The sequence below is a fragment of the Chanodichthys erythropterus genome, chromosome 13, assembly GCF_024489055.1.
Source record: "Chanodichthys erythropterus isolate Z2021 chromosome 13, ASM2448905v1, whole genome shotgun sequence".
NCBI lineage: Eukaryota > Metazoa > Chordata > Actinopteri > Cypriniformes > Xenocyprididae > Chanodichthys > Chanodichthys erythropterus.
The window spans coordinates 31,210,083-31,235,341 of record NC_090233.1 but is presented as its reverse complement, the minus strand read 5'-3'; the positions used below and the strand labels follow the sequence as shown (position 1 = coordinate 31,235,341).

At 36.9% G+C, this 25,259-nt stretch overlaps 1 protein-coding gene across 1 annotated transcript; it reads right to left on the bottom strand.

Annotated features, from left to right (window-relative positions):
- Positions 1-69: 69 nt before the first annotated feature.
- Positions 70-25,209, bottom strand: niban2b (niban apoptosis regulator 2b). Its single transcript, XM_067407631.1, has 14 exons — positions 24,592-25,209; positions 16,030-16,160; positions 15,438-15,566; positions 14,594-14,699; positions 13,877-14,044; positions 8,599-8,714; positions 7,218-7,322; positions 6,560-6,722; positions 5,605-5,792; positions 4,621-4,776; positions 3,517-3,630; positions 3,308-3,415; positions 3,116-3,227; positions 70-1,782 (listed from the first exon to the last, which is right to left on the bottom strand). Exons 1-14 carry the CDS (start codon positions 24,644-24,646, stop codon positions 848-850), a joined length of 2,586 nt encoding a protein of 861 aa, XP_067263732.1. The 5' UTR covers positions 24,647-25,209; the 3' UTR covers positions 70-847.
- Between the last annotated feature and the right edge of the window lie 50 nt (positions 25,210-25,259).

Genomic DNA, 25,259 nt, shown 5'->3' with positions numbered 1-25,259 from the left:
AGATCTCCACTAGGACCCACAACCTTTATGCAGTATAAACTAAAACTACTACAGTGCATGTGTGCAGCAAAAAAAAAAAAAAAAAAAAAAAAAAAAAAGCACCATATGGAAAATGGCTTGGTCAGTTGTACTTGTTTGAACTGGTCATGGAAAAAAAGAAAAAAGACCAACAAATGATGGCAGTGTTTAAGAAAATAATGCTTACTCCACCAGCTGCACCAATACAAGCAACACTTAAACTAGAAGAAGCTTGTTTGGTGTTCCAGCAAGTAGTTGTTCACTAGCTACTGTCTCCTTTGCACAAAACTCAGACTTCCTTATGTCATTGTCAAAAAAGCCATCCGTCTTTATAGTTTGAATTCTGGCAAGGCAGTTACTGTATCAAAAGCAAATTTAAATAAGGCGCCATATACTATCAAGTTCAACATGAGGCATATTGTGGCTGGTTTCCACTGCATCAAAAGCATCATGCTTCTGTAGTCTGTTATTCTGCACCACACACAGAAATGAAAAGCTACTAAAGGGAAACTGATTAGATATCTAATAAAGGTTGATATCATATTTATGAACAGAAAATGAAGACATTTTGACCTAAAATGTGTTTATAACCGAGCCCAGCTCAAAGAGTGACGTTTTCTTAAGTGCAAAAAATGTGACAGTGCGCACGCAAAAAGACAGGAACATTAAAATAGACAACATGTCTATACAGAGAGTAGTGAGACAAAAGTGTTTAGAGAAAAGAAAAAGAAAAAAAGCTCCTGTCACTCAGTCAAAAGTCTTTTAAGATCAGTGGGTGATACATTTACTCACTCTTTACAGGCACAAATACACAATAAATGAAGATATTTCACTGGTGATCCATGTGTGCACTTTCTCCCTTCCCAGTGTCTTCTCCTGTTTCTGAGTCATTGCACTCCTCCTTTCCCGTCTGATGCTCCTCCCCTGCTTCTTCATTAGTGGGTGACTGGAATCCGCTGTCATCGTGCTGTGATGAAGAGATGGGTTTTTCCATGTGGGAGTCTTGAGTGCTTGTCTTAATGTGATTTTCCTGTTGGTCCGATGCCGTCACAACTTCCACTTCCGTTACTGGTGAATCTAAAGGCTTCTCCTGTGTGCTTGAAGGTGTATCTTTGTTTGTGACTGCTTGGTTTAGTTGTGCCCTTTCTTGGCAATTTGGGGCAGAATCTACCTCCTCAGCTGCAGTTTCCTCTTTTGAGGAGGATGACTCTGCAGCTTTCGGTGTCCTGAGCTCATGTTCCTCTTCCTGTACTGCATTCTCAATTTCCTGTATGGCACAGTCTATGGCCGACTTGCTCTCTGTGTCCTGCAGTGACTTTTCTGTTGTGCTTTCTTCCTCTTTTAGTGCACTTCCGTTTGTTGGTGGTTTCTCCTCAACCGCATTTCTGTTCACATCCTCCTTGGTTCCGTTGGGCACGCGCTTCTCTGAATTTTGGGATAATGAGGCACCTGAACGTACTTCTGTCACTTCCTCTGGAATATTGTCCACGGCAGGCACTTCCAGGCACGACTCATTGGGCAGCACAGAGGCGGTACCTTCCAACTGGATCATGGAGACCACCTGCTTCATTCTGCGCCTCTTCTGAGCCTCAGGATCTCCTGCGTTCTCTAGATCCTCCTCCTCCTCTTGGCCTCCTCCATACTCTTCAGCCCAGTCAATAGGAGGGTTCTCCCCCAGCAGGTGGAGGTTAGGGTCGCTATTGGTCAAAACGATGCTGTCTCGGTACAGGTTGTGTCTCCTCTGGACGGCTGCTTCCTTCACAGCTGAAAACAGAATAAAATGTTGATAAGACCACAGCGTTTTCATGAAGGAGCTATGTAAAAGTTTGTGAGATCTTAGGTAAAGAATATGAAATGGAAATTCACTTCATCTGTTTTCTAAATGGATTCTATTGATCTTGCGGTGAACGATTAATCCATACACGTTTTACTTTTTATATTATTTTATGATGAATTTATTATTTATGATGAATTAAAATGTCAGAATCTTCTGATGGTGACGTACAGTATGCTGCACTTCTGCAGAAGGCCACTAATTCCTCCAGAAGGCCTTTATTATTTTTTTATCAATAACCGTTTAGTATAATTCTAAAAATCTCCTTCAGGTCATGGTACATGTGTCTTTTTGCTGTGTAATCTCTAACGATTTTTATAAATTAAACTTAACTTTAATATTATATAAAATATTTTATTAATAATAATAATAATAATAATAATATTTCATGATGAATGTTTACTGGACTGAAATCAACTGATTTACTTGATTATCCATACATATTTGTCTACCATAGTAGGGGGAAAAAACACTATGGTAGTCAATGAGGGGCGTACGGAAGAGGATTAGGGTCAAGCAATAATAAAAAAAAAAAAACATCTCGAGATTAAAGTTGTTAAATTTCGAGAAAAAAAGTCTAGATAAAATGTTGAGAATAAAGTCTTTAAATTACGAGAAAAAATTCGTTAAATTATGAGACAAATGTTGTTAAATTTCGAGAAAAAAGTCGAGATAAAATGTTGAGAATAAACTCATTAAATTAACTAATTTATTCTCATAATTTAACGAATTTGTTCTCGTAATTTAACCACTTTCTCGTAATTTAATGAGTTTATTCTAGTAATTTAAAGGCTTCATTTTCAACATTTTATTTCGACTTTTTTCTCGAAATTTAACAAACTTTAATCTCGAGATGGTTTTATTTTTTTATTATTGCTTGGCCCTAATCCTCTTCTGTAGGGGCGAGATTTACTTGGTTACAAACATTTTTACAAATATCTTCCTTTGTGTACAGCACAACAAAGAAATGTATACCGGTTTGAAACAACTTGAGGATGAGTAAATGATGACAATCTTCATTTTTGGGTGAACTATCCCTTAAAGATAGCTCCAAAAACGATCCCCCTGAGTCCATCCAATCAACAACCAATGGATGGTCCCCATCCTACTTTTCTTTTTTTTTTTTTCAATAATCTAACTAGTTATACTTGGAAATATGTAACAATATGGAATAAAACATGTGTTGCTACTTTCTTTACATTGTGACTTTAAATGTTTGAATATTTTCGGTTGGAAGGTCTCATTCTTTGAAAGAAGTCTTACCCATCATTATATCTTTCATCACCGTGTGCAGCACCACTTCCTCAAAGATGTTCTCCACCAAAATGAAACGAGAAAAATCCTCAAAAATTAGCTCCTGGAAACGAGGGAGTTCCTGCGAAAACAACGTAACTTATATTAGTATGAGTAGTTGTAGATTATAGGCATTGTTGTTATAACAGAGACAGGACTTACAGCAGAGCATGTTGGGGAGAGCTGTTTCAGCATGTAGGGGATGAATATCTGCAGAAGGGCCTCTCTGAAGAACTTCTTACGAACTGTGCTGCTGTCGTAGTCAAATTTCTAGGGATCACATTTTAAATTTTTTTAAACATTTCTAAATACTAAATAAGGACCTGCTGGTTCAAAAAAGATATGATATGCAGATGGATGTTCTGTTTCACCTTGATGACACGATCCTGACAGCGCTGGATAGTTTTACAGAGATCCTCCCCTTCCTGGCCCTCCAAACTCTGGTGCAGGAGCTGCTCAAATGTGTACACCGCATCATCCATTTGCTGCATAAAACAGATGGATATATGCTTAAGGTTGGTTAACTTTTTCCCAGATTTTTGCCCTGATTGGAGAAGTCAGTAAAAGTTCCCAAAAGTCATTGCCAGTCTGCAGATTTTGGTCAATAGGAGTTGACAGAATTCACCGAAAATAACAGTGTATGATGAGTACAGATAAACCCTCCATTCTGAATATGCCTACTTCCATATACTGTTTTTAATCTAATATATAGTATGTCCGAATTCATAGTATTCATAAAACTACCTGGACAACCAACTACTTATATATATATATATATATATATATATATATATTATATATAACACATCATGTTCATGTGATTCATGGAAATAAATGGACACAGACCAAGGCTTTTCAAATAGGACAACATTGATTTCATAAGCGACTAACGTCTGTTAATCCATATTGCCACAAGGGGGCATATTTTGCCACACAGAAAGGGTGGATCAACATTATTTTGATAATTCACAATACAAGTTTAGTCTTGTTTCTCCACTCCCTGTGCTTTGAAATTCTGACTCTGTAGTAAAAATGACTTTATATAAAGTGCTAATGAATGACGTTCTTGTTCTCACAATCAGCAGTCATATGCTAGTCTTTAAAATTGTAGCTATGTAATTTAGTGACCAAAATGAGGTTTAACATTTCTACCACAACAGCAAATACCACCTCAGGGTATACAGCTTCATACACAGCAAAACCGCAAACCAAACTCAAAGTGGCACATAGACACACTGCTTGTTTTGCCTACAAAAGCACAAAGCCCCCCTAACAGAAACATTTGTATACTTCTTCTGCTGCAGTTTAATGAACTATCTTGATCATAAACGTATATAATAACTCATATGTGTGGTACATATTTGTACTTTGTTGTTAGTACCACTGTTTTACAGTACTTGCCAGTATTAGTGCTGGTTGTTTATAAAAGAAATTCTTCAGAGTTTGCAGCTGTTCTTGGTGCAAAGATGACTGACCTCTCGCATTAGGATTTGGGCTCTCTGGACAAACACGGAGGGGCTGGAAACGTCAAAGCGCTGCTGCAGTCCCTCTAAACTCAGAGTCTCCACCTTCTCATAGCAGCTCTGCATCTTTACAGGATGGAAGGCTAGCATGGAGATCTTCTCCATGTGCTGGACACCAAAGACAAAACAGTTTTAAGTTATATTAAAAAGGCTGTGTTTTCACTGCAAGTATTAATGCACAGATCTGATCTTTTTGTCCCGCCTGTTTACATGCACTTTAGACACGAAACATATCCAATATCTGTGTTTACATGAATCCCCTCCCAAAATGAATCTGTTTGTGATCGCTTTAATATGTGACATGGTTGATCCTTAGGTTTTTAATGGCCGTACTAAAATTATTTTATAAATCACGTCGGGGTGGTCATGAACATTTGCCAACCTGGATACGTTAAAATCTGTCATGGATGTTTGCAGCGCAAAATCTGACTGAATTGATATAGACCGGAAAATGATGGTAATTTTACATATTTTAGTAGCGCTGTAATTTATGTGAATGAATTCGAGGGAATTAGCGAGAGAGAGCGAGAGAATTACCTTTGTGTGTCTGTATGTGATAGAGCCTACATGAAAAGAATGCAAACTAACATGAAAGAATACAAAGATGTTTACATGGGTTGTAACTCGTGGCGAGAGATTGCTCAAAGCTGCGCATACGGTGAACGCCTGTGTATGCGTAGGAGTCAAATGAAAAAAATGCGTTCGACTGTGCACTAATGTACGTGTAAAAAAAGTACACCCAAGGCTTTAGACGTGGGTCAGATGTCCAGATATTAGATATGTATCTGATTTAAAGCCACATTTGGAAGTGGCTTAGAACGGATGCGAAAAAAGGGATCACGTGCAAATTTTTGTTTATACGTTTGCAACAAATTCCAAGCAGTCAAATGGGAGTAAAAAAAAAAACATAATTCAGTGAAACTTTTAATGCATTACCTCCCCGAGTTTTTCCTTGTTGCCATCATTGAGGAGGTTCTTGCTCATGTCCACCAGCTCTCTAAAAAACAAGTCTCGCACCTCGAAGAAGCCTCTGCTGGTGGGCTCCATCAGTGCTTCCAGGATTGAGCTGATGTACGGCTGGATGCTCACCTTCAGAAGCTTCTCTGCCTTTGGCAGCACAAGAGCTACGTACAGACAAACAGAAAAAAAAAATAATTCAATTGCATAATTATTAAATGTTAGGAATGCACTAAATATTAAGATTCTGGCCAATATAATAAGCTGATAAATATTTTCATATTATGGATGATTTTATAAATACTATACAATTAAAACTGGTTAAAAGTAAATACAATAAAAGAGAAAGAAATAAACAACCAAAAAAAAAAAAAAAAAATGTAGTGATCCTCTCTCTCAAAAAAGGTACAAAAGCTGTCACTGGGGCAGTACCCTTTCAAAAAAGTACACATTTGAACTTCTTTCTTCTTTCTATTAAATGTATGAGAGAAAGATGTAAATAGGTTAAAGTGACTTCACAATATCACAATATTATAGTGAAGTATGAAAGATAAATATAGTATAAATATTATATTACTTAAAAAAATCTGCTATTATTTCATGTGCACAGCAATTAATTTAAGGCATTGTGTCTTTAAAGGGTTAAGTCTTTGCCATGATCAGTGATTTCTGAGGAACACCTATCATGTACATCATGCTCATTCCTCAATAACACTTGAAAAAAGGTGTCAATGTGACATTTGTTGTCTGCCTTCTTTCACAACCACTTTAAAATAAATTTCCTTGAAAGTGAATCACCAGAAACCTGATATGATCTGGTGTCATTTTTCCTCAGATAAACGTTTGGAAGTTTATTTTCCAGGTAAGTCACAAGTGTCCTATTTGTGTCACTTGATTAAGATAAATACAAGAATAAATGACCAATTAAAGCTACCTCTTATTTTGCTGGTCACATGTTCTTTGGAAGTGATGATCTGGTCCATGTCCGTGCGGATGATGGTTTCCAGTGGGGGGCGACCTGCTTCACAGCTCTGCACTACTGCTTCATATTGTGCCTGAGCCTGGCTCTGAACCAGCCCATACACTGCATCTGATATCTGATCACAAATCAGAGAGAAAAAAGTCATTGTAATTCATCCAGGTTGTTGTAGAATAGAAAGTCCAGGGGCCAGTTGCATAAACACAGTTTCTATGTTAAGACTGTCTTAAAATCTTGTCCAAGGGGTAACAGTCTTACTTTTCCAATTTAAATTAGATCAATATACCTTTTTATGTGACCGACATAAAGTTATGACTAGTCTTGAAGAAAAAAAAAATTAGACTAGTCTTACACAGTCTAATCAGTTTATGCAACCGGCCACAGATCCTTCTAAAAAGACTTTACAATGCTTCTGGGCTACAGCCACAGTGGTACAGTAAAGACCCACAGATTATTCTCTATAATAAAATAAAAATGTTGCATCTCATGCAAAGTAACAAGTAGAGGTAAATCCTAGTATCGCACTTCTATATACAGTACACTAAGTTTGAAAAAATAACATTTATTATTTAAATATATATAAAAAATGTTTTATCTAAAATGCATGACATACCAACATCCAATTCCTCTGTCTCTCATGCATCTTGCCCTTCAGTTTGGGGGTGATGAGGTCTCTCATCTCAGGAAGGAGGGTTTCCATAACTAGGTTGGCGAGGATCTGTGAATATGATCGTCAAACAACTGAATGGTTGTGAAAATAGAACAACACTATAACATGTACCTTTCTTGAAACCAACAAACAAACCAACCAACCAACCAACCAACCAACCAACCAACCAACCAACCAACCACAAAGGTTATATTAACTCATTCCCATCATATTCTTGAGATATATATGAGGAAACCTGTCTTGCCTGGAGCACAATACAAGTTTACTACTGCCAGACTGGTCCGGACACTGATCGTATATCATTTAAACTTTTATTGTCACTTCCCCCGAAAACTTAGAAGACTTTTGTTACCGTCTTACAAGAATAAAATAAACTTGTGTAGGCTTAATCTCTGTTATTCAGATAGAAATATTGTGAACATAGCTAATCTGTTCCCTACAAATCTACAGTCACAAGTTACTGGAGGACACACTCCTACGACTTTCACATGATGTCTCTGTTTCACTCGCTCAAGAGAGAACAATGCCGTTTAAGAACTCAACTAAGAAATATATAAATAATACATAATACTAATACTAATACTAAAATAATAATACTACTGTGATGCTGCCAGGAGGATCACAGGTTAAACAATGACATGCTATTTTTATAACATTTTTTTTTTATCAGATTATCTGATATAGCTGGTTAAATAGCCACTGTATAACTAAAGTATAAATTATTAAATTCATGTTATTGAGTTCCAATTCACAATGACAAAAGATCTCCCAGCTGGCCAAGGTCAGATTTTATCAACATTGTTTATATTCTATTTCTTTATTCATTCTGTTAATGCAGTATAAATGTACATAATTTAATATAGGTAAATATTGAAAACAGATATATTTATATCTATTTTCATTATTTTATAAAGTAAAGCTGATAGATACCTATAAACCCCACCCTACCAGGAATATAATCCTCTTTCACTAATGGTACATAAAAAGTTTTCTACAGGCACATCATGATTTTAAATGGGTCACTTACGACCCAAACAATTACTATCTCTCTAAGCAGTGACCTTTTCCACTTTGTTTTGCTTTTTGAGCACATTGTTTAATATATGCTCTAAAACTGCTGGTACAACTTGTTAGCATATATTTTTGTGCACTGCAGGATTCAGCTGTGTTCAAATTAAGAGAAAAATAAAATACATTTCATAAATACAAATAATCGCCAAAAAAAAAAAAAAAATTGAATTTTGCAACCTCAAAAGTGCTTGAGAACCTAGAACAAAGGGGACCTTGCAAGAGCTATTCAAGTACATGTGTGTTTTTGTTTTACCTGTGGAGGAGTCCCACACATCATGTCCCATGTTCCATAATGACCATGGGCCTGCCGATAGAGTCGCACTGCATCTGTGAATGCGGGGATCTGAACTTTACATTCTTCAGGCAGTCCTGAGCAAGAGAACAGGAATTCATCATTATACTCACATATCCAAGGAAATGACAAAACTGTAAACAAAAATCAAACACCATAAACATTCATTTCTAAATTCAATGATGACATCATAACATGGCACAGTTCCTCACCATTTAGAGAAGTGAAAAGGGGTGACATAAATGAAAGAAGGGTCATATTTATATACACACACACACACACACACACACGCACGTCACAATCAGATTCTCGCATCATTTGGTCAACAGGAAGCATTGCCTCATTAGTTACCAAGGTAATTCCCTAAACAATGCTATAGTTACCACAGTATACTGAAGAGTCATAGAGAACTGATCTAGCTGAGGTATGAATCTGACAGTTTTTGAGACAATTTGACTCAAGCTCTTCAACACACTGATAAGCTGTTGCTAAAATATATGTCAGTTGTTGACACTTTAAAAGTCCACATATTGCAAAAGCCTCCCGCATATATACAGTATGTGTGCGCCAGTGCCTGAACCCTTACAAAGAGAGGAAGTTCAAGCAGGGTGGGTGTGGGGGGCTGGAGGAGAACAGACAGGATGTACAACACTCCACATCAGCACAGCTTGACGCTTTTGTGAGTACATGCACACATGGGCAAGCATATTTACGAACATGTGGGGAGAGCCGGAGAAGGCCTATGCGAGGTGTTATGCGAGAATGAACGTTACGGGTCGCTTATTCTGGCGTGGTCACCACAAAAACAACTGATCTCAAGTTCAAAAACACCAGGTGATCAAAATGCAATGAGAAAAAAAAAAATAATTAGGATCTGGTGGATCTTTACACACCGTGCCCTAATGACACCAATGAGATGATAAATACCTTGCACAACATGAGACTTGCTTCAGATAACACCAAGTTCAAACTTTGAGGTTTCCCATTTTTATCCCTTTCAGTCATCATGTAATGGTGTGTAAATACTAGTGTTTAAGTGTTCAGAAATTCAAACTATTCTGACTTTTTGTGTAGTTTCTGTCAGGTTGTCATTAAGGCCTTTACGATGACATTCAATAGGCTTTAAAAGAACAACTTTGTGACTGGACACTGGAGAGGTTAAACCTGTTCAGTTGCCCAATAAAACCTTCTCCCAAGGCTGACATGTACCATATACAGTGATGGAAATGGCCGAGATGCACTAGGGGAACCTTAGTTGGGAAAATATTTTACATGTATATTTTTAAACCACAGACGCAGAAAATCCCATTCTTTAATGTATTTGAATGAAATTTGCACAGCACCCTGCCTCCTGCCCTGACCATAAACTTAACGGGATGTGAGTCACGGTCTAGCTACTTCATGTAGGCCACTCATGACCATAAATAACACAATGTTCAGCAAAGTAAGATTTGTGACCTGCCCAGAAGCTGCATTGCTCCTTTTTAGACATTAAAGTCTACCTCACCCAAGCCAAAAATCACACAGGGAAGATCAGAAGAACAAAAAAGGACAGAATGGTTCAATTAATTGCTGTCACATACCAGACTTTACTGCCTTGCCAGTCCAAACAGATTGGTCATGACAGTATGGGCTCACAGAAGTCAACAAGCCAGTATACTTGCAGCAACGTCTAGTACAGTATGGTAGAAGTGCATGAATTGCTTTGAAGCCATAGGATTAATCAGTATTAAACGTTGCACATGCAAATAATCTACTTCCAAAAACAAGCCAAGACTTGTCAGGATCCAGCCCTGATGTAACTGTTCATGCACGCTTGGGTTTACTCCTCTGGGCATCCATTCACAGAATAGCACCGTCCTGTTGGAGCACTGCATGTTCCTGGATCCTAGAGTCCTGCCACTTTTTGTGACATAGATTAGCTGTTACAAGCAGATTAATATATTGAGTTACACAAAATATTTAGCTTTTTATAGAGAGCTAGTGTAGTGCAATTTGAACCAACACTGATCCAACGCAATGCTTACCACAACCATATCGAAGACATGTGCCTGGCTCATGTTTTCAGTTTCAATTTAATTCTCAGCAGAAGTTGTGCCAAATAAACCCACAGTACCCCACACAATAAAAAAAAAAACTGCTGTTAGAGCCATCTAATTTCAAATAAACAAAGACAGTCTACTTAACTACATTTTATTGTTTTTAATTTATGTATTATATTTGTGGTCATGTAAAAATTAAAAGGAACCTGTGTTTTAACATAATATATTCATTTAATGAACAATATATTCATTAAAATATCATTTATTAGAAAAAATAAACTTCTGATGCAAATGTGTATTTTACTGATTTATATTTATACTGATTTAAGCCTCGAAAATTAAGTAGGCTACACAAAGCTTGCTTCACTTCAAGACAGATGTCACTGAAAGTAGTAATAATTTGCAGTTCAGCGAGTTCATTCAATGAAGGATTCGTCAGACTGATTCAAACCTGATTCAAAGTAACTCATGCATTTCTGAATGTTTGTGAGTCTTTTGAGTCATTTGTCCATGAATCGCTGTATGTTTTTAATTCACTAAAAAGCATAATCATACGAGTCATTTGATTGTGAATCAGACAACTTAGAAATACATGATTTCTTTCTATCATGTCAAGGTACAGTCTTTTCTTCTTCACATCTCTTCACATTATATTTGAACTGCAAACTCACATTGGCAACTCAGGTTAACTGTGATTACTTTTGCTAGGGCAAAGCAGATTTTACAGCAGCAATGCTCAAACCATTGCAGGAAAATTTGCTCACAAAATAATGACTGTGCCAGGACAGTACTTAACATAATTACTGTACTTGCATAATAAACGTGTGAATTTGACAGGTAAAAGGGAAGGGCAATTACATCAGTAGTCAAATTATGAATAAAAAGCCCATTACAAATCACTCAAACCTACACTCCATCTGCAGAGTTTGCATTAAACTGCCATGGTGACCAGGTACATACTCACAGAAACAACAATTTTCAACCAATGAATCAGACCAGCGTTACATAACACTACAAAGAGCATTTGTTCTGCTGTTAAAAGCAATCAATACAGATACTGAACTATTTAAGCAGCGTTTATATAAATTCCAGAAATTAAGCACTACAGGGTTTATGCTTCATTGAAAGCCAAAAAAGAAAACCACTTTTCCATTCCATTACTATCTGTGATAAACAGAGAGATAGAGAGAAACAGATTCCTCTTTATTATGTGATGTTACAATGGTCACGGTCACCACACTTAGAAGCGCAGAGTCACCGTGAACATCTAACCTTCTTACCAAACAGTGAGAATAGAAAATGACAGTCTAACATATTTTAAATATGTCAGAGAACATCTTAAACAGACTAATGAATAGCAAAAAACTTCACCAGAACTGAACCAGCCCTTATTTGGGAAAAAAGGCTCTGCAGATGTGCTAGAATTCAGAACATACTACACGCAGCAGGGATTTGGCTAACTAACGCACACACACACACTTTTAGATGGCCGCCTTAATACCCCAGGGGACATTACTGCCCTCGCCGCAAGTGTGCATTCCCCTCTCGGCAGCCTCTCTTCCAAACTGAATTATGGGTTGACAGCCCCAGCTGTGACCACTCTGGAATCTGGACTACAGCAGAGAGAGAACAGCTCTAGTAGATGTAAAAGCCATCATAAGACGTCTATGAGACACAGAGAACCTCAAGATCCAACACTTATAATACAATATCTACAGCAAGACATTTCTATGACAATTAGTGTCAGCACTGTCAGACCCCTTTTCCCAGGCCCAATATACAATATACAATATATAAGACGACTTTTGTGGGACAAATTGCAAACTTTTTTTTTTTACTATAAAAATGCTTTAGTACACCATACTATATATTACTATATGAAATGCAGAAATCACATTATATGTACCTTTACTGTAAAATACTATTGGTTTGTGAAAGTAAAAAATATGATGTATGACAATTTACAGAGAAGTTCTTGTGTATATTTTCGCAATTTAAAATAATTTAGTTTCTTCTCATTTTTGTTATTGGTAATGTACATATAGCATAAGAGTGTTTTAAGTTCCATTTTCTGTTATTTAGTTAATGTTTATTGGATTATTTTAGTGTCATGTGTGTTACCCTGAAGGTGGCCAATGTAAATATATTAGTTATGTTTTATGAAAAGGCCATTTCTGATGAACTCTTCATGTATTATTATAGCGGTTATCAGTACATTTTAAGTTAAAAGCTGATTTTGTAGTTCAAGCAGCTTGATATAAACATTATATCAATAAATGAAATGTACAGTATGGTTATAAAATAAAGTACAGGCACCAATATGCCATCCTACAATTTTTTTTTTTTTTACGGTGAATTAAACAGGATATTTTTAACAGTGCAAAACCATATCAAGGGTGAAGCAGGTGAAATAACCTCAATAAGTTTAGCAATCTCAACGTATCCTATAAATAGACAAGTATACACTTGTTTTAGTGGCTTGACAAACAGCATATCAAGCAATCTGACAGTGACATCGCTGTGAAAGAGCGAAACTCACAGTAACAATGAACCTTCTGATAGCCCTAGGCATGGTGCAACTATATTTAAATCAGCAAATTCTTGAGAAAGATTTGTAAACTTAATTGCAAGCATATCGTCTAGAAACATAACCGAAATGTTTGTCTGGGAATTGACTTCGACTAGAATTATACAACAAATAAAAGGTCTTTACAAATAGCATTTAGTTTAATTGGCATATACAAAACCTATAAAGAGACATTTTATGGTCAAATACTATAATTTCTAATAATTATATAAAGTTACAGAAGCTCTTCTGAATAAACAGTCATAGAGCTCACACACTGGGAATGAATGATGGCAGCACATCTCCAGCTTTCGCTATGATCTCATCGGACTCTTTTTACAGCCTTGAGCAGTAAAATTCTTTCTATTATCAAATAGGCCAAATGAACACAGTCAACCGTGCCAAACGTTCCACTCAAGTTTCTTTTTTGATAAAAGGATGTCTAAAAGAGGTGATTAATGAAATGACACATGAGTTAATCTAGCAGGTTTGAATGCAGCTTATTCTGACAAACAATAGAACAGCAATAACTGTAATAAAAGCTTCATGCCTTGAATATGTGTCCGGGTGTTAAAGTGGAAGAGCAGAACATGGACAGTAAGGACCTTTTTAACAACAGGTTAAGACTCACCATTGTTGGTGTGTCGGACACAGTCTTGAAAGACAGCGTTCCACTTCTGCTGCTCCTTCTCAGTCACCACACAGAAATAGTAGTGACGAGCATAAGGGTGCCAGAGGATGAGGGGAAACTGTGTCGCACATTTCAGGAATGGAGAACTGCCAACTTTAGCTTTTACACCTGGAAAACGCATGTTGCATGATTCAATATTCTATTAAATATAGCCTGATGACAAGATCTCCATAGTCATCATGACCACAGCTGCACAACATACAAAGATCAAAGCACATTTCTTTACACTCCATTTCATCAATTCTTATCTGGACTTTTGTTTTCTTATTAACTCTACTCTCCATTTAGTTCAAAGGAATTTTGCAGGTTCAATCCAATAAATACTTTTTTTTTTTTTTTTTTTTTGTTATAGTGAGGCACTTACAGTGCAAGTACACAGGGCAGGGTAATAAACACATATGGTTTTAAATGTCAGTCACATGACTTAAAAATTAGACGTTCACAAGAGTCTCTTGTGACAGAATCGCTTACTGATCTAGTCTATGTAAAGTTATCTAATCTTTTAACTTCATTGTCATGACAGTGTGACCCTAGTAAAACTGGTAAGCCAGTAAATTCCACAGCTTTTCTTTTAGGAACATTCCTTTAAGAAGTCCACTCCTCCCTGAGGTTTTCCCATCTTTCTTTATCAATTTCCACTCTCTCCTTTAGACTGACCTGGTAGGCTGGTGTTAAGGAGCTCAAGATATTCCTCCATAGAGGTCAAGACCCTGTAGCCAGCACAGTTAATGGTGCCTTTAGGATGCAGCCCTCTGTCATGGGCCTAAATCAAATGCAATTAAGTAAATAATACAATTTTATTAATATAACACTTTAAATTCAGTTTACAATGACCAAAGTGCTGTACAAAAACAATTATAAAATACAATTATAAAATACAAAAAAAAAAAAAAAAAAAAAAAAAAATTATATTATATTATATTATATTATATTATATTATATTATATTATATTATATTATATTATATTATATATATATATATATATATATATATATATATATATATATATATATATATATATATATATATATACACACATATATACACATATACAAATATACATACATACACATAAATAATTTATTATACATAAAAATAAAGTAAAATTAACAGTTAATAATCAATAAGTTAAAAGTCAGGAAAGGCTACTGACTTGACTAAATAAATGAACATATTAATTGAATAATTTAATTCATATGTTATTCATTAATTTATCAAATAAATACTAATTTACTTAATTAGTATATTTAATTAAATAAATGTATTTATTTATTTAAACTTTGGAATCATCAAACATTTACTTTACACAATATTTACAATACTTTAAAAATATACATGAAAAAAGGTAAAATGCATGATTATCAGCCAAGGCCTTTTTTTCTCTCTCTTTTTTTTTTTTTTTTTTTTTTGATTTGGCCAAAAAGTTCCTTAGGTGACCTGGATGATAATAATAGTCTTGATACTGAAATGTGGTTCATTTTATTTCATTAAACTCATTACCTGTTTGTTTTCATAACAGTTGATGTTATAGGAGTCGGGAATAAAGAGAAAACGATTCCTCCATTTTTTGTTTTCTTCTAGATACTGAAACAAACCCCCTGAGAAGATGGACTTATTCTTAAGAGGCACCTATGAAAAAAAAAACACAAAAATTGAAGTGTGGTTCAAATAAGGTCCTGTTTAAGCAGAGAGAGCGAGAAAGACAGATGTCCCTCTATTTTCAGTGAGGACCCAGTACCTAATTATACATTATGTAGAGAGATGTTAAGACTGGAAGAACTTAATTTATGTTTACTTTGCCCACCCAGTGTGTGTCGGTCTACAGACATGCATGCACACACACCCCAACTGATGAAAAAAAAGAGTGCAAACTGCTGATCTTTAAAGGGTCATACTGTGAAAATACTACTACACATTTTAAATAAACAAGTCTGCATTTGTTCAAACGGAGCAATTACTCCTAATTCCGCTTTGCTATTTGGCATTACAGACCATCAGTTCTGTAAGAAAATACCCTGATTTAAATAATTTAACTTGCAAAAAAACGACAAATAGAGCTGAAAAAGAGGAATAGAAAAAGACAGAGCTTTACCTTCCTGTGCAGGAGCTGAGGCTGAGGGCCTCCTCCACCCTCTATGTCATAGCGCATCTGGTTAAAGAGAGCGACTGCATACTGCTGTTCATATAGCCGACCAAAATCTCCCATCAGCTCCCCTGTCCGTGCTGAAAAAAAAAAAAGGATACACACACAATCAATGAACATATATGATAGAACTGGTTGAAACACATCCTGATAGCAATCAATAATAGAAACGGCCTAAATATTAAAACATGTACATATCTTCTGTGGAATTCTCCAGGACTAAAAAAATATTCGTCCAATTATTGCATTTAGTCTGAATGTAGTGATACGATGTCCTACCTGCCTGTTAACATATGTCTTTGCAAACCTCCACATCATCAACACATTCAATGAGGCTATGCAGAGTTGTAGACACAGTCACCTCCTGAACCAAAACAATGAGCTGCGTTCACGCCATGTTGTAACCGTAATTACAAGATGGCAACTCGTGACGTACTATCTGGAGCTGTTCACAGACTCAGATTTATGTGTTTCTATGACTACACTATCAACACTTAAATGAATATGCAGCAGGCAGGTGGTACAAGCAACAGCTCTGTAGGTTGTTTACGTTCATTAATATTGTAATGTTATGTGCTTTGAGAGAGGAGGTAATTTAATGCTGTCTCTCATCCTGTGATGTGCTGTCATGTCTTTTGAAGGAGGTGTGGCTTTGGAGAGCGCTATGAAGGGAGAGTGGGATGTCATGTTTTCAAAGCTAGCTACTAACCTCTCTGAAATTGCCTACCCTACCTTTAATGTGAGGCCATTGACAAAAATACAAACTCAGCATTTCTGATTTTAAACACTGCTTTAATACTGCTTGTACTAAAGCCAAATAAGTTGATTCAAATAGTATCAAATAAAAAAAAAAGGGATGCAAACACAGTAATAAAAAAATAATATTGTGAAAGGCTTACTGTAAGCAGCTGTAGCTCTACAACAGACAGTTACATTACAATGAATCAATGGCCGTTAAACATTAACAGCAATTCACACCGAGCCCCATGTATCTGATCAGAAGTGGAGATTACAATGTTTGAGCTTCACTGCTTTGTCCTTCACATGCATGTACGTAACTGCAGTTGGCACAGGAACAAAGGCAGCTCCATTATTGAATGCTTTCTGGCGGGATGTTTTCCAATTGACTATGTAGGGCTTGTTGTAAAATTTTGGAGGAATTCAGTCTCTTGGAAAGATTTGGGGAAAGAGAACAGAAAAAACAACAACATTCCTGTCCAGTTGCTTACAATGTGAAGATGCCATTAAATTAGAGAGAGGCATAAAAATAAAGCACTTAGTGATGGCCAAAAAAACTCATAAAAATTACATTTCATACAGGGAGAGACTGCAACAAATCAGATCCATACAGCTAAACGCTCACGTTCAACAGGATCAAAAAGTTCCCATCAAAGCAAATTATAAACAGACCTGACGTTTAGCATTTACATACTTCAGACTGCCAAGTCAAATGCACACAGGAACACCCTAAAATGTTCCCTCTATGAATGTATATGGTCTACTACACTGCAAAAATGAAAAGTCTCTGGAGCTGAGCTCTGCTTATGATTCTCCCAACCACCTCTCAATCCATCATTTTTGGCCCATAAAGCCAGAGAATATAATTAAATGAACTGCTAAAGCCATTAAGCAGTTGTGCAGGCAGTACTTAACAGAGAAGAATGTGAAAAAGGAGACAAGCAGGCTGAGAATAAGGTCAGCCTTGACCATCTGCATTGTTTTAAAAAGTACAATATTAGAGGCATCAGGAAATACGTCACGATCTTGCATGCCAAGAAAGCTATTAAATTTAAATCGTACCTACTGCAGTGTTGTTATGGTTGAAGAATACTAAAGTTTTCATTAACTAAAATTAAACAAAATCCTCAATTAAGCCATGAACAAAACTCCACGATGAATCACTAAATTACAAACTTTATTTTGAAGCAAAAACTTTGGCATAATTCTCATTTCTCCTGTAACAGCTGCTTCTCTGATTGGCGGATTATTAAAGACACCGCCCATTTCAGGATTATGGGTAGTGTAGTTCAGCAATTACACATGTACAGATAGCGATGGTGAGAACAGAGCTGACTGTATTAGGGCTGGGCAGTTTGCACACTGACCAGGCATCAATCTTAAACAAACATCCTAGGGCAGATCCCTCAATGCTTCGCTGCAATGCCAAATCATTCCTGACACACTCACACAAAATTTCACAATCCATGTCTCAACACAAATCCAACGAACGAAGCTTGCTTTTCTCAGGAACCCATTTCGACACCAAAACAAACATCTCAGTAATGTGCGTGAGTCTGATGGTGGGAATAAAATCTTGCCAAGCTCTGCTTTGGTAATGTGGAGGTTTGGAGACAGACACTTAAAAAGCAGTTCCACTAGTGGAAGATGATTACAATACCATCATGCCGACCACACAGGGGGGCAGTTGGCCTTCATGGGGGTGGGGGAAAAGGAAAAGGAAGTTTCTTTGGAATGTGTCCATGTCAGAGTGGACAGAGTGAAAGCACTTCTGAGGGAAATCTGGGAGCTCAGATCATGGTACGAACAATAACTATATAAATTTAACGTGCAAAATTGGAATACTGCATAAAACATTTGCAAAAAATGAAATCGTTTCCATCCCACGTGTTCAAGAGAAAAAAGCCGTGTTGCTGCAATCAGGGAAGCCACCATGGCTCCTTTTCATACATCATAAATCACTTGCGCCTCAGATAATATAGACAAAATGCAATAAACCAGGCTTCCTCAAATCCAGCCCTGGAGGACCAATGTCCTGCCGAGTTTAGCTCAAAACCATGATCGAACTCACTTACCTGAAATTTTCTATTAACTCCAAAGAGTCAGACTAGCTTGTTTAGGTGTGTTCTGATTAGGGTTGGAACTAAACTCTGCAGGGTAGTGGCCATCCAGGACTGGATTTGAGGAACGCTGCCATGTTATCTTGCGTTCGGATGCCTGATGTTTGGGAACGCAATTGGGTGAGATAGATATGTGAGGTTATTATAACAAATTTTGATTTGCTTTGGCTCAGGCATTTCAGAATGACTTAACATTGAAGATGGTGTGCAATGAGATTTGCTTGCTGGTTATCCAATCACATGATCTGTTAAGGCAAAGTTATGACTTTTTTTTGCGCATCAAAGGATTTATTTGGTAAATGCATTTCCATCGTCTTCTTACAGGATAAAAAGAAGAAAGAAAAAAAAACATTTTACATTTTTAATTTTTTTTAATGCACAATTTTAGAATTTATGCCCATCTTGGCATTATCTTCCAGCGTTTTTTTATTATGCACTTCAAAATTTGCATAAAAACAGGTGGATGGAAATAAAGCTAATGAGAATATGCTCTCAAAGTTCTGGGAAGGAGAAAAGGTAACATGGAAATAGAAAAGATGAAATCCCACATTTTCAGTTCCCACTTTTTCAGACCAATGAATCTTTCCAGGCCTGGACATTCCAAGTTGTCCATGACCATGGGAAACTTGTGGAGCATTCTCTGCTATATGATGTGTGGAAAGATTTCACACCTACTATGTCTAAGAATGAATTTACAAAGATAAAAGGGTGCTAACAAAGCACATTACTTTGAGAGGTTTAATGAGAATAACCCGGAGCCCGAGCATGGAAGAAACCACAAGACACAGGGCATGTGTATGTGAATATCTAAGACTGAGCGCATTTGTGAGTGTGTGAGCTGTTTGTTTATGAGTCACTCACTGAATGAGTCTCATGTGATACTTGGTGCCACTCCTTGTTCCTTTTTAATTTCATTACAAGCTCAAGAGTAAATCAAATTAGCATTACCATATAGCAGCTCCACTTCAAAGAGAGACTCTGATGCCTCACATTGAAGATAGTGTTTGCACTTCATTACCAAATGAAACTATATCACAGAGAAACTCAGCTACACTTAAATAGTGCAATAACAAATCTCTTTTTAAGGATTAATTCTTCATTTTCTTTACATGTTACAATTATACAAGCTCAGCAAAACCAGCCTGCTGGAGTCATTCACGCTTATCTAGTTGAGCTCACAGCAGGAAATCCCAAAATACTTTGGTCATAGTACTGTTTGATTCTTTCAAGATGAGCGTTTATGGATCATCCTGTGTAATATACCGAATTCTTGAATTTTATTGGTTGACACTTCCCATGGGTTATTTTCTATAATTGCACAGCAATGAAGCAGTTTCAGGTTACTTGACCATACTATAGTTGCATATTATCACTTCACCATGTTCTTCAGCAAACAAGTAGTAATGGGTGTTTGGGCTTTGTCCAAACAGGATTGTACCTTAATCAGACACATATTTTACTTGACTTGAGAAAAAGTTTACACTATCATTCAAAAGTCTGAGTTTGGTAATGTTTTGAAAATAATTATCTTATGGTCACCCAGGTGGCATTTATTTGATCAAAAATAAAGTAATTACAGTAATATTGTAAAATATTATAACGACTTAAAATAATTGTTTTCCTATTTCAATTTATTTTGAAATGTACTGTAACTTGTTTCTGTGATGGCAATCACAGAAACTCCAGGCTTCAGTGTCACACAAACCTTCAGAAACTAATATTTTATATTTTTGTGGAAACAATGTACATAAGGTTAAAAATAGCAGCATTTATTTGAAATAGAAGTGTTAGTAACAATGTAAAAATCTTTCTTTACCATCACCTTTTTGATCAATTTATGGCCTCCTTCATTAGAGTTGTCAAAAGTACCTAACTCGGTACCACATCGGTACTGAAATTTTAAAAATGTGACGCTTTGAGCGTTGTTGAGCAGATTCGTAAACACCTTTGATTGGCCATTGTGTTGACGTGCTCATCGGATATGTCTGTGATTGGCTTCAAAACGCTTTAAAAAAAGTGTTGTAAATAGTCATCAATGACACTCTTCACAGATCGCTTACACAGATACACATGGGACAGATTTTACAGAACCCAGACTTTTGAAAGGTATTTTGTATATTATAATGTTTTTCATTCAATGTTAGATTTTCAGTGGTATATGTGGAATAGCTGACTGCAGACCACTGAATTATTGAAAACTTAATGCACAGCCCATCCCAGATGCATTACATTTTCAAAAATTCAATGGTCTGTTATCAAATACTGCATTCAACATAATGTGCTCCTCATTTGTAAACCATTTTCTAACAAATGGGTTTTGAATTTGACAGCACAAACAGTTTAGATAAATGATATTGTTTGATTATACAGTACTGGTCGAGGAGTGTTCTTTCTGCATTTGTGGAATTTATGGGAACACTGGCAAGGATTAAGAACAGCTGACATAAAATCTGACAAGGGGGAATTTAGCAACTGATACATGCCTTGCTTGACGTGACAGTGGCAAGGCCACAACTATACAGTTCCTTTGTTTAAAAACATAAATTATAGCACATTACACTTTAAAAAGTTTTATCAGAGTAAATAAAGCAAGTATGTTGTTTTTTTGTTTTTGGTGTTTTTTTCCATTTCTTTGCGCACAATACACTTAAATTTACCATTATGATGAAAAAGATTATGATGGTATTACAATGATCAAATTGCAGTGTTATTTGATGATCTGTTGCTACAGTAAGTGAAGCATGCTGGGATGTGATTTATAAACATGCTGTGCTCGTCATTTGTTTTAATTGTCCTGAGAGCCTCATTGGTGCTGAGTACAACATTGAGCAAGCCTGATGTTCATCATGGAAAATTCCCATTTAAACCTACATTGGCTGATGATGGAGTCACATCAACCCTTGAGCAAAATCTAATTCTGAAGAATAAGCATATGCCTTAATTCAATTTCAAAATCTGTGCTTCTTGTTTTCCCACAGTGACACCGACATTCCAGCTAGATGATTTTTCAGACCACCTCTGGACTAACTTCCATTTTTGCCTAAATTCCAGTCAGTTCTGTGGATGACTAAAAATTGCTCACTTGAGAAAAGGATAAGTTAGCATTAGCAATAAGAGAGGGCCAACAGACAAAGTGTAGGGAGGATTGTGCACTATGACCTCACTGCAAAGCTCTATTACAAACATGTTCTGTTTAGAAGAATACCGCTTTATTAGTGTTCTACGACTTCCCCTTCCACGAACATTCCATTAAAGCATTCCCTCATCCCCCCAGCTACTCAAAACAGTGTCATTTGCTTCCCAAAATGGCTCCAACTTCACCACCACCTCAACATGGAAGATTTTACCCCAAAGGATGCTTCAACAAACATAAAAATAACATAAATCTTATGAGAGGCAACGTAAAATAACAATTTGCTGCACCTAAAACTGTCATTGTAAACTCAAAGATAAGCACATTGCTAAAATTTGAAACAGGAAGTGCTGAGGTCAATCTATTCCCCACCCACTATTTTGAGATGATGACTTCATCCATTCTCTAGACTACAAGACGACGACAGGAAAAGTGTGACTTTCTAACTTAAACCCTCTTTACTGAAAAGGGAAAGGTGAGGTCAAAAGACAACAGCCTATTGTAGACATAGCATACGGTCTCACAAGCATCCTCTATGAATTAGCTTATGAATATTTTATACACTTAAAGGAAAAAAAAAAAAAAGCACATGACCTCCTGAACAAAGGTTATCCAAATGTTGAGCATGACAGATCATCCAGACAGCCTCCTTACTGCTGTTAGGCTCCCCATGCATTCCTGAGATTCCATATCTGATATGTGCTTTCTCTTAAAAGCAGGGAAGATGGAAAGTTAACAGTTCTCTCTTGCCCTTCTCAAAGGCGATTTCATCAGCTGATATTGAAAGGAATGATCGATGAGTAAAACATTTACATTGTTCTAACATTGTTTCAAAAAATATAAAAAGTCAATTCTGTGCTTCTGATTTTCCCACAGTCAGTGACACTGACATTCCAGTCAGGTGACTTTTCCAGACTAACTAAACTAAATTGGTAAGAAAAACATTACTTAACTTTATTTAAAGGTACAATTTGTGATATTTTTTTTTCCGCTAGAGGTCGCTAGAAGCCTATTCAAAACAAAGGCGTAGTTTGATAACGCCAAGTTTTAGAGCGGAAACTTGGACATGTGGTCTCCATCTCAACGGACGGTGCAAAATAATAGGGATTGGAGTCTGGAAGAAGTCGTGTTCGTGGATGCGATTATTAACGTTACTGTAGTATGAAGCAGAGCAGGACCGAGTGTTGCGGGAGCTGAACGAGGAGCTGGAGCGATTGATCAACACACGCCTCACGAGCAGCGGGACTTTTATTATGACAGTCGCCGGCGCCGCTTCCGCTTTTCCGGTCATGAGTTTACGGGAGCTGTCCTTGTCGACAGAACCAGCGGCAGATGGTAAACAGTAATTATGTTCCATAAATAAGTAACACAATCCACCATAAAACGTGCAAGAAGTAAATAAGGAACTGCTTGAAGCAAGCTAGTGGTTTGCTGGACGCTAGACACTACTTCCGCATTTGTCCACGGCACTGTTGTCATGTGGTTTCTACGTCAGTAAAGGCGGTAACAAAGGTAACTGACGTCATTGACAGGCGACTGCACTGCCCCGTGTCACTGTTTAGAATGGGAATTTTCTCATGATTTACAAGTAGTTGAAAACATTAGAGATATTGTTAGTAATCAGCTGGACAAAATATATAACACTAGCCTAGTGGTTTTTGGATATTTTACTGCAAAAAATTTTACATATTGTACCTTTAACATCATTTAACTGGTAAGTTCATTTTTTCTTAAATGAACATTTCTTAGCAAAATAAATAAATAAATAAATAAACCTGACATTTAAAATGTGGGACAAGGTCCACTTAGTGCAGTTAAATTACTTTTTGTACATAAATGTAGTACAGTATATGCCTTGTTTTATATGGTTAGAACAACAACAACAAAACAACTTAAAAAAAAAACTGCCCCTAAATAGTTAACTTCTATAGGGAATTTAAGTTAACTTCTTCTGGTATTGATAGGTGATCTTCTACTAGTAATCCACTGTGAATATCAGCATTTACTCAAACCTGCTCCACCCAAACCACACCTGATCACACAGCTCTGAACAGATGTAGGCACCTATCCACCCATACAAATTCATTAAGACTTCACTTGATTTTTTCCCCATGATTTATATGAGATATCAACAATAGTTAGGTTGCGCAGCTCACATTAATCTTGTAGATTCTAAGAGCAAAGCATTTCATGATTTAAGTCAAGATTCAAGATTTTTGCACAGTGAAATCTCTGCATGATTATCTCACTGATTATTTATGCAGTGTGTAATTCAAAACTCCTAAAAAGTAACAGGAAATGTTGTGCCACGTCGCAGCAAAGTGCCCCGAGGGAACAGCACAAAGTTTATTATCCCACACGTTTTGTTTTTGGGGCGGAAAGCCCTTTCACCCAAAACCCCAGCACTGGCCTTAACTGATATTGCATTGCAACCATTTCGCAACACCATATTTTACATACCGCCACTGATGATCTATCACGTCTTGCAGTAAGCAGCAGACACGTCCATAGAGCACTTACCTGTTATAACCTCCCGTTTGCCTTCATCCAGATGAGTTGAGATCAAATCCCCCATCGCGCCGCTGTTATATGGCAAATTCGGCTGGATCGGAAAACTTCGGCTCAGAGGAGCAGCTGTGTAACAGCAGTTGGGCGCTGGTTTCTTATAAGATATAAACTGAAGTTGATTTAAGTGGCTCCTCCCTCTTTTTACTCAAGTAGTTTGAACGCAGTAAGAGGTGGTTGGAGTTGCATAAAGAGTTGACAGGCACCGTGCTGGATTACTGGAGGCTCAGTTTTCCATAACTCTTGATTTAATGCTTCTTCAGTCCAGCGTGAAGCACAGACCCTGTGCTCGGTTTCAGCGTCAAAACACACTTGTCTTTGGGAGACACGGGAGCGTGCTGAAGGCGGGGTTACAGAAATCTGAATTTACCTCCAATTAGAGGCGGGACTCTGAATGAATCGGATGTTTTAGAGCAAAGTGAACGAATCGTTCCCATCAGCGTTCATGCGCTCACTGATTCATTTTTTGTTCACTTTTGGAAGCGCGTGCTTTCCTGGCACCTCCTGAACAAATACGCCCCGTGCACTGAATGACATTTCGCCCGACAACGAACTGAAGAAACGAGGCATCTCGCCATGAATGTGTACAAATAACTAATTATAATACACAATTATAAGTGCGT

Excerpts from the sequence above, each read along its gene's own strand:
- niban2b (XM_067407631.1), bottom strand. The coding sequence starts at position 24,646 with ATGGGGGATTTGATCTCAACTCATCTGGATGAAGGCAAACGGGAGGTT. Across the intron at positions 8,715-13,876 it reads TGTCCGACACACCAACAATG|GACTGCCTGAAGAATGTAAA; the intron begins GTGAGTCTTAAC and ends TCTCTTGCTCAG. Across the intron at positions 3,416-3,516 it reads GTCAGGATCGTGTCATCAAG|AAATTTGACTACGACAGCAG; the intron begins GTGAAACAGAAC and ends TGTGATCCCTAG.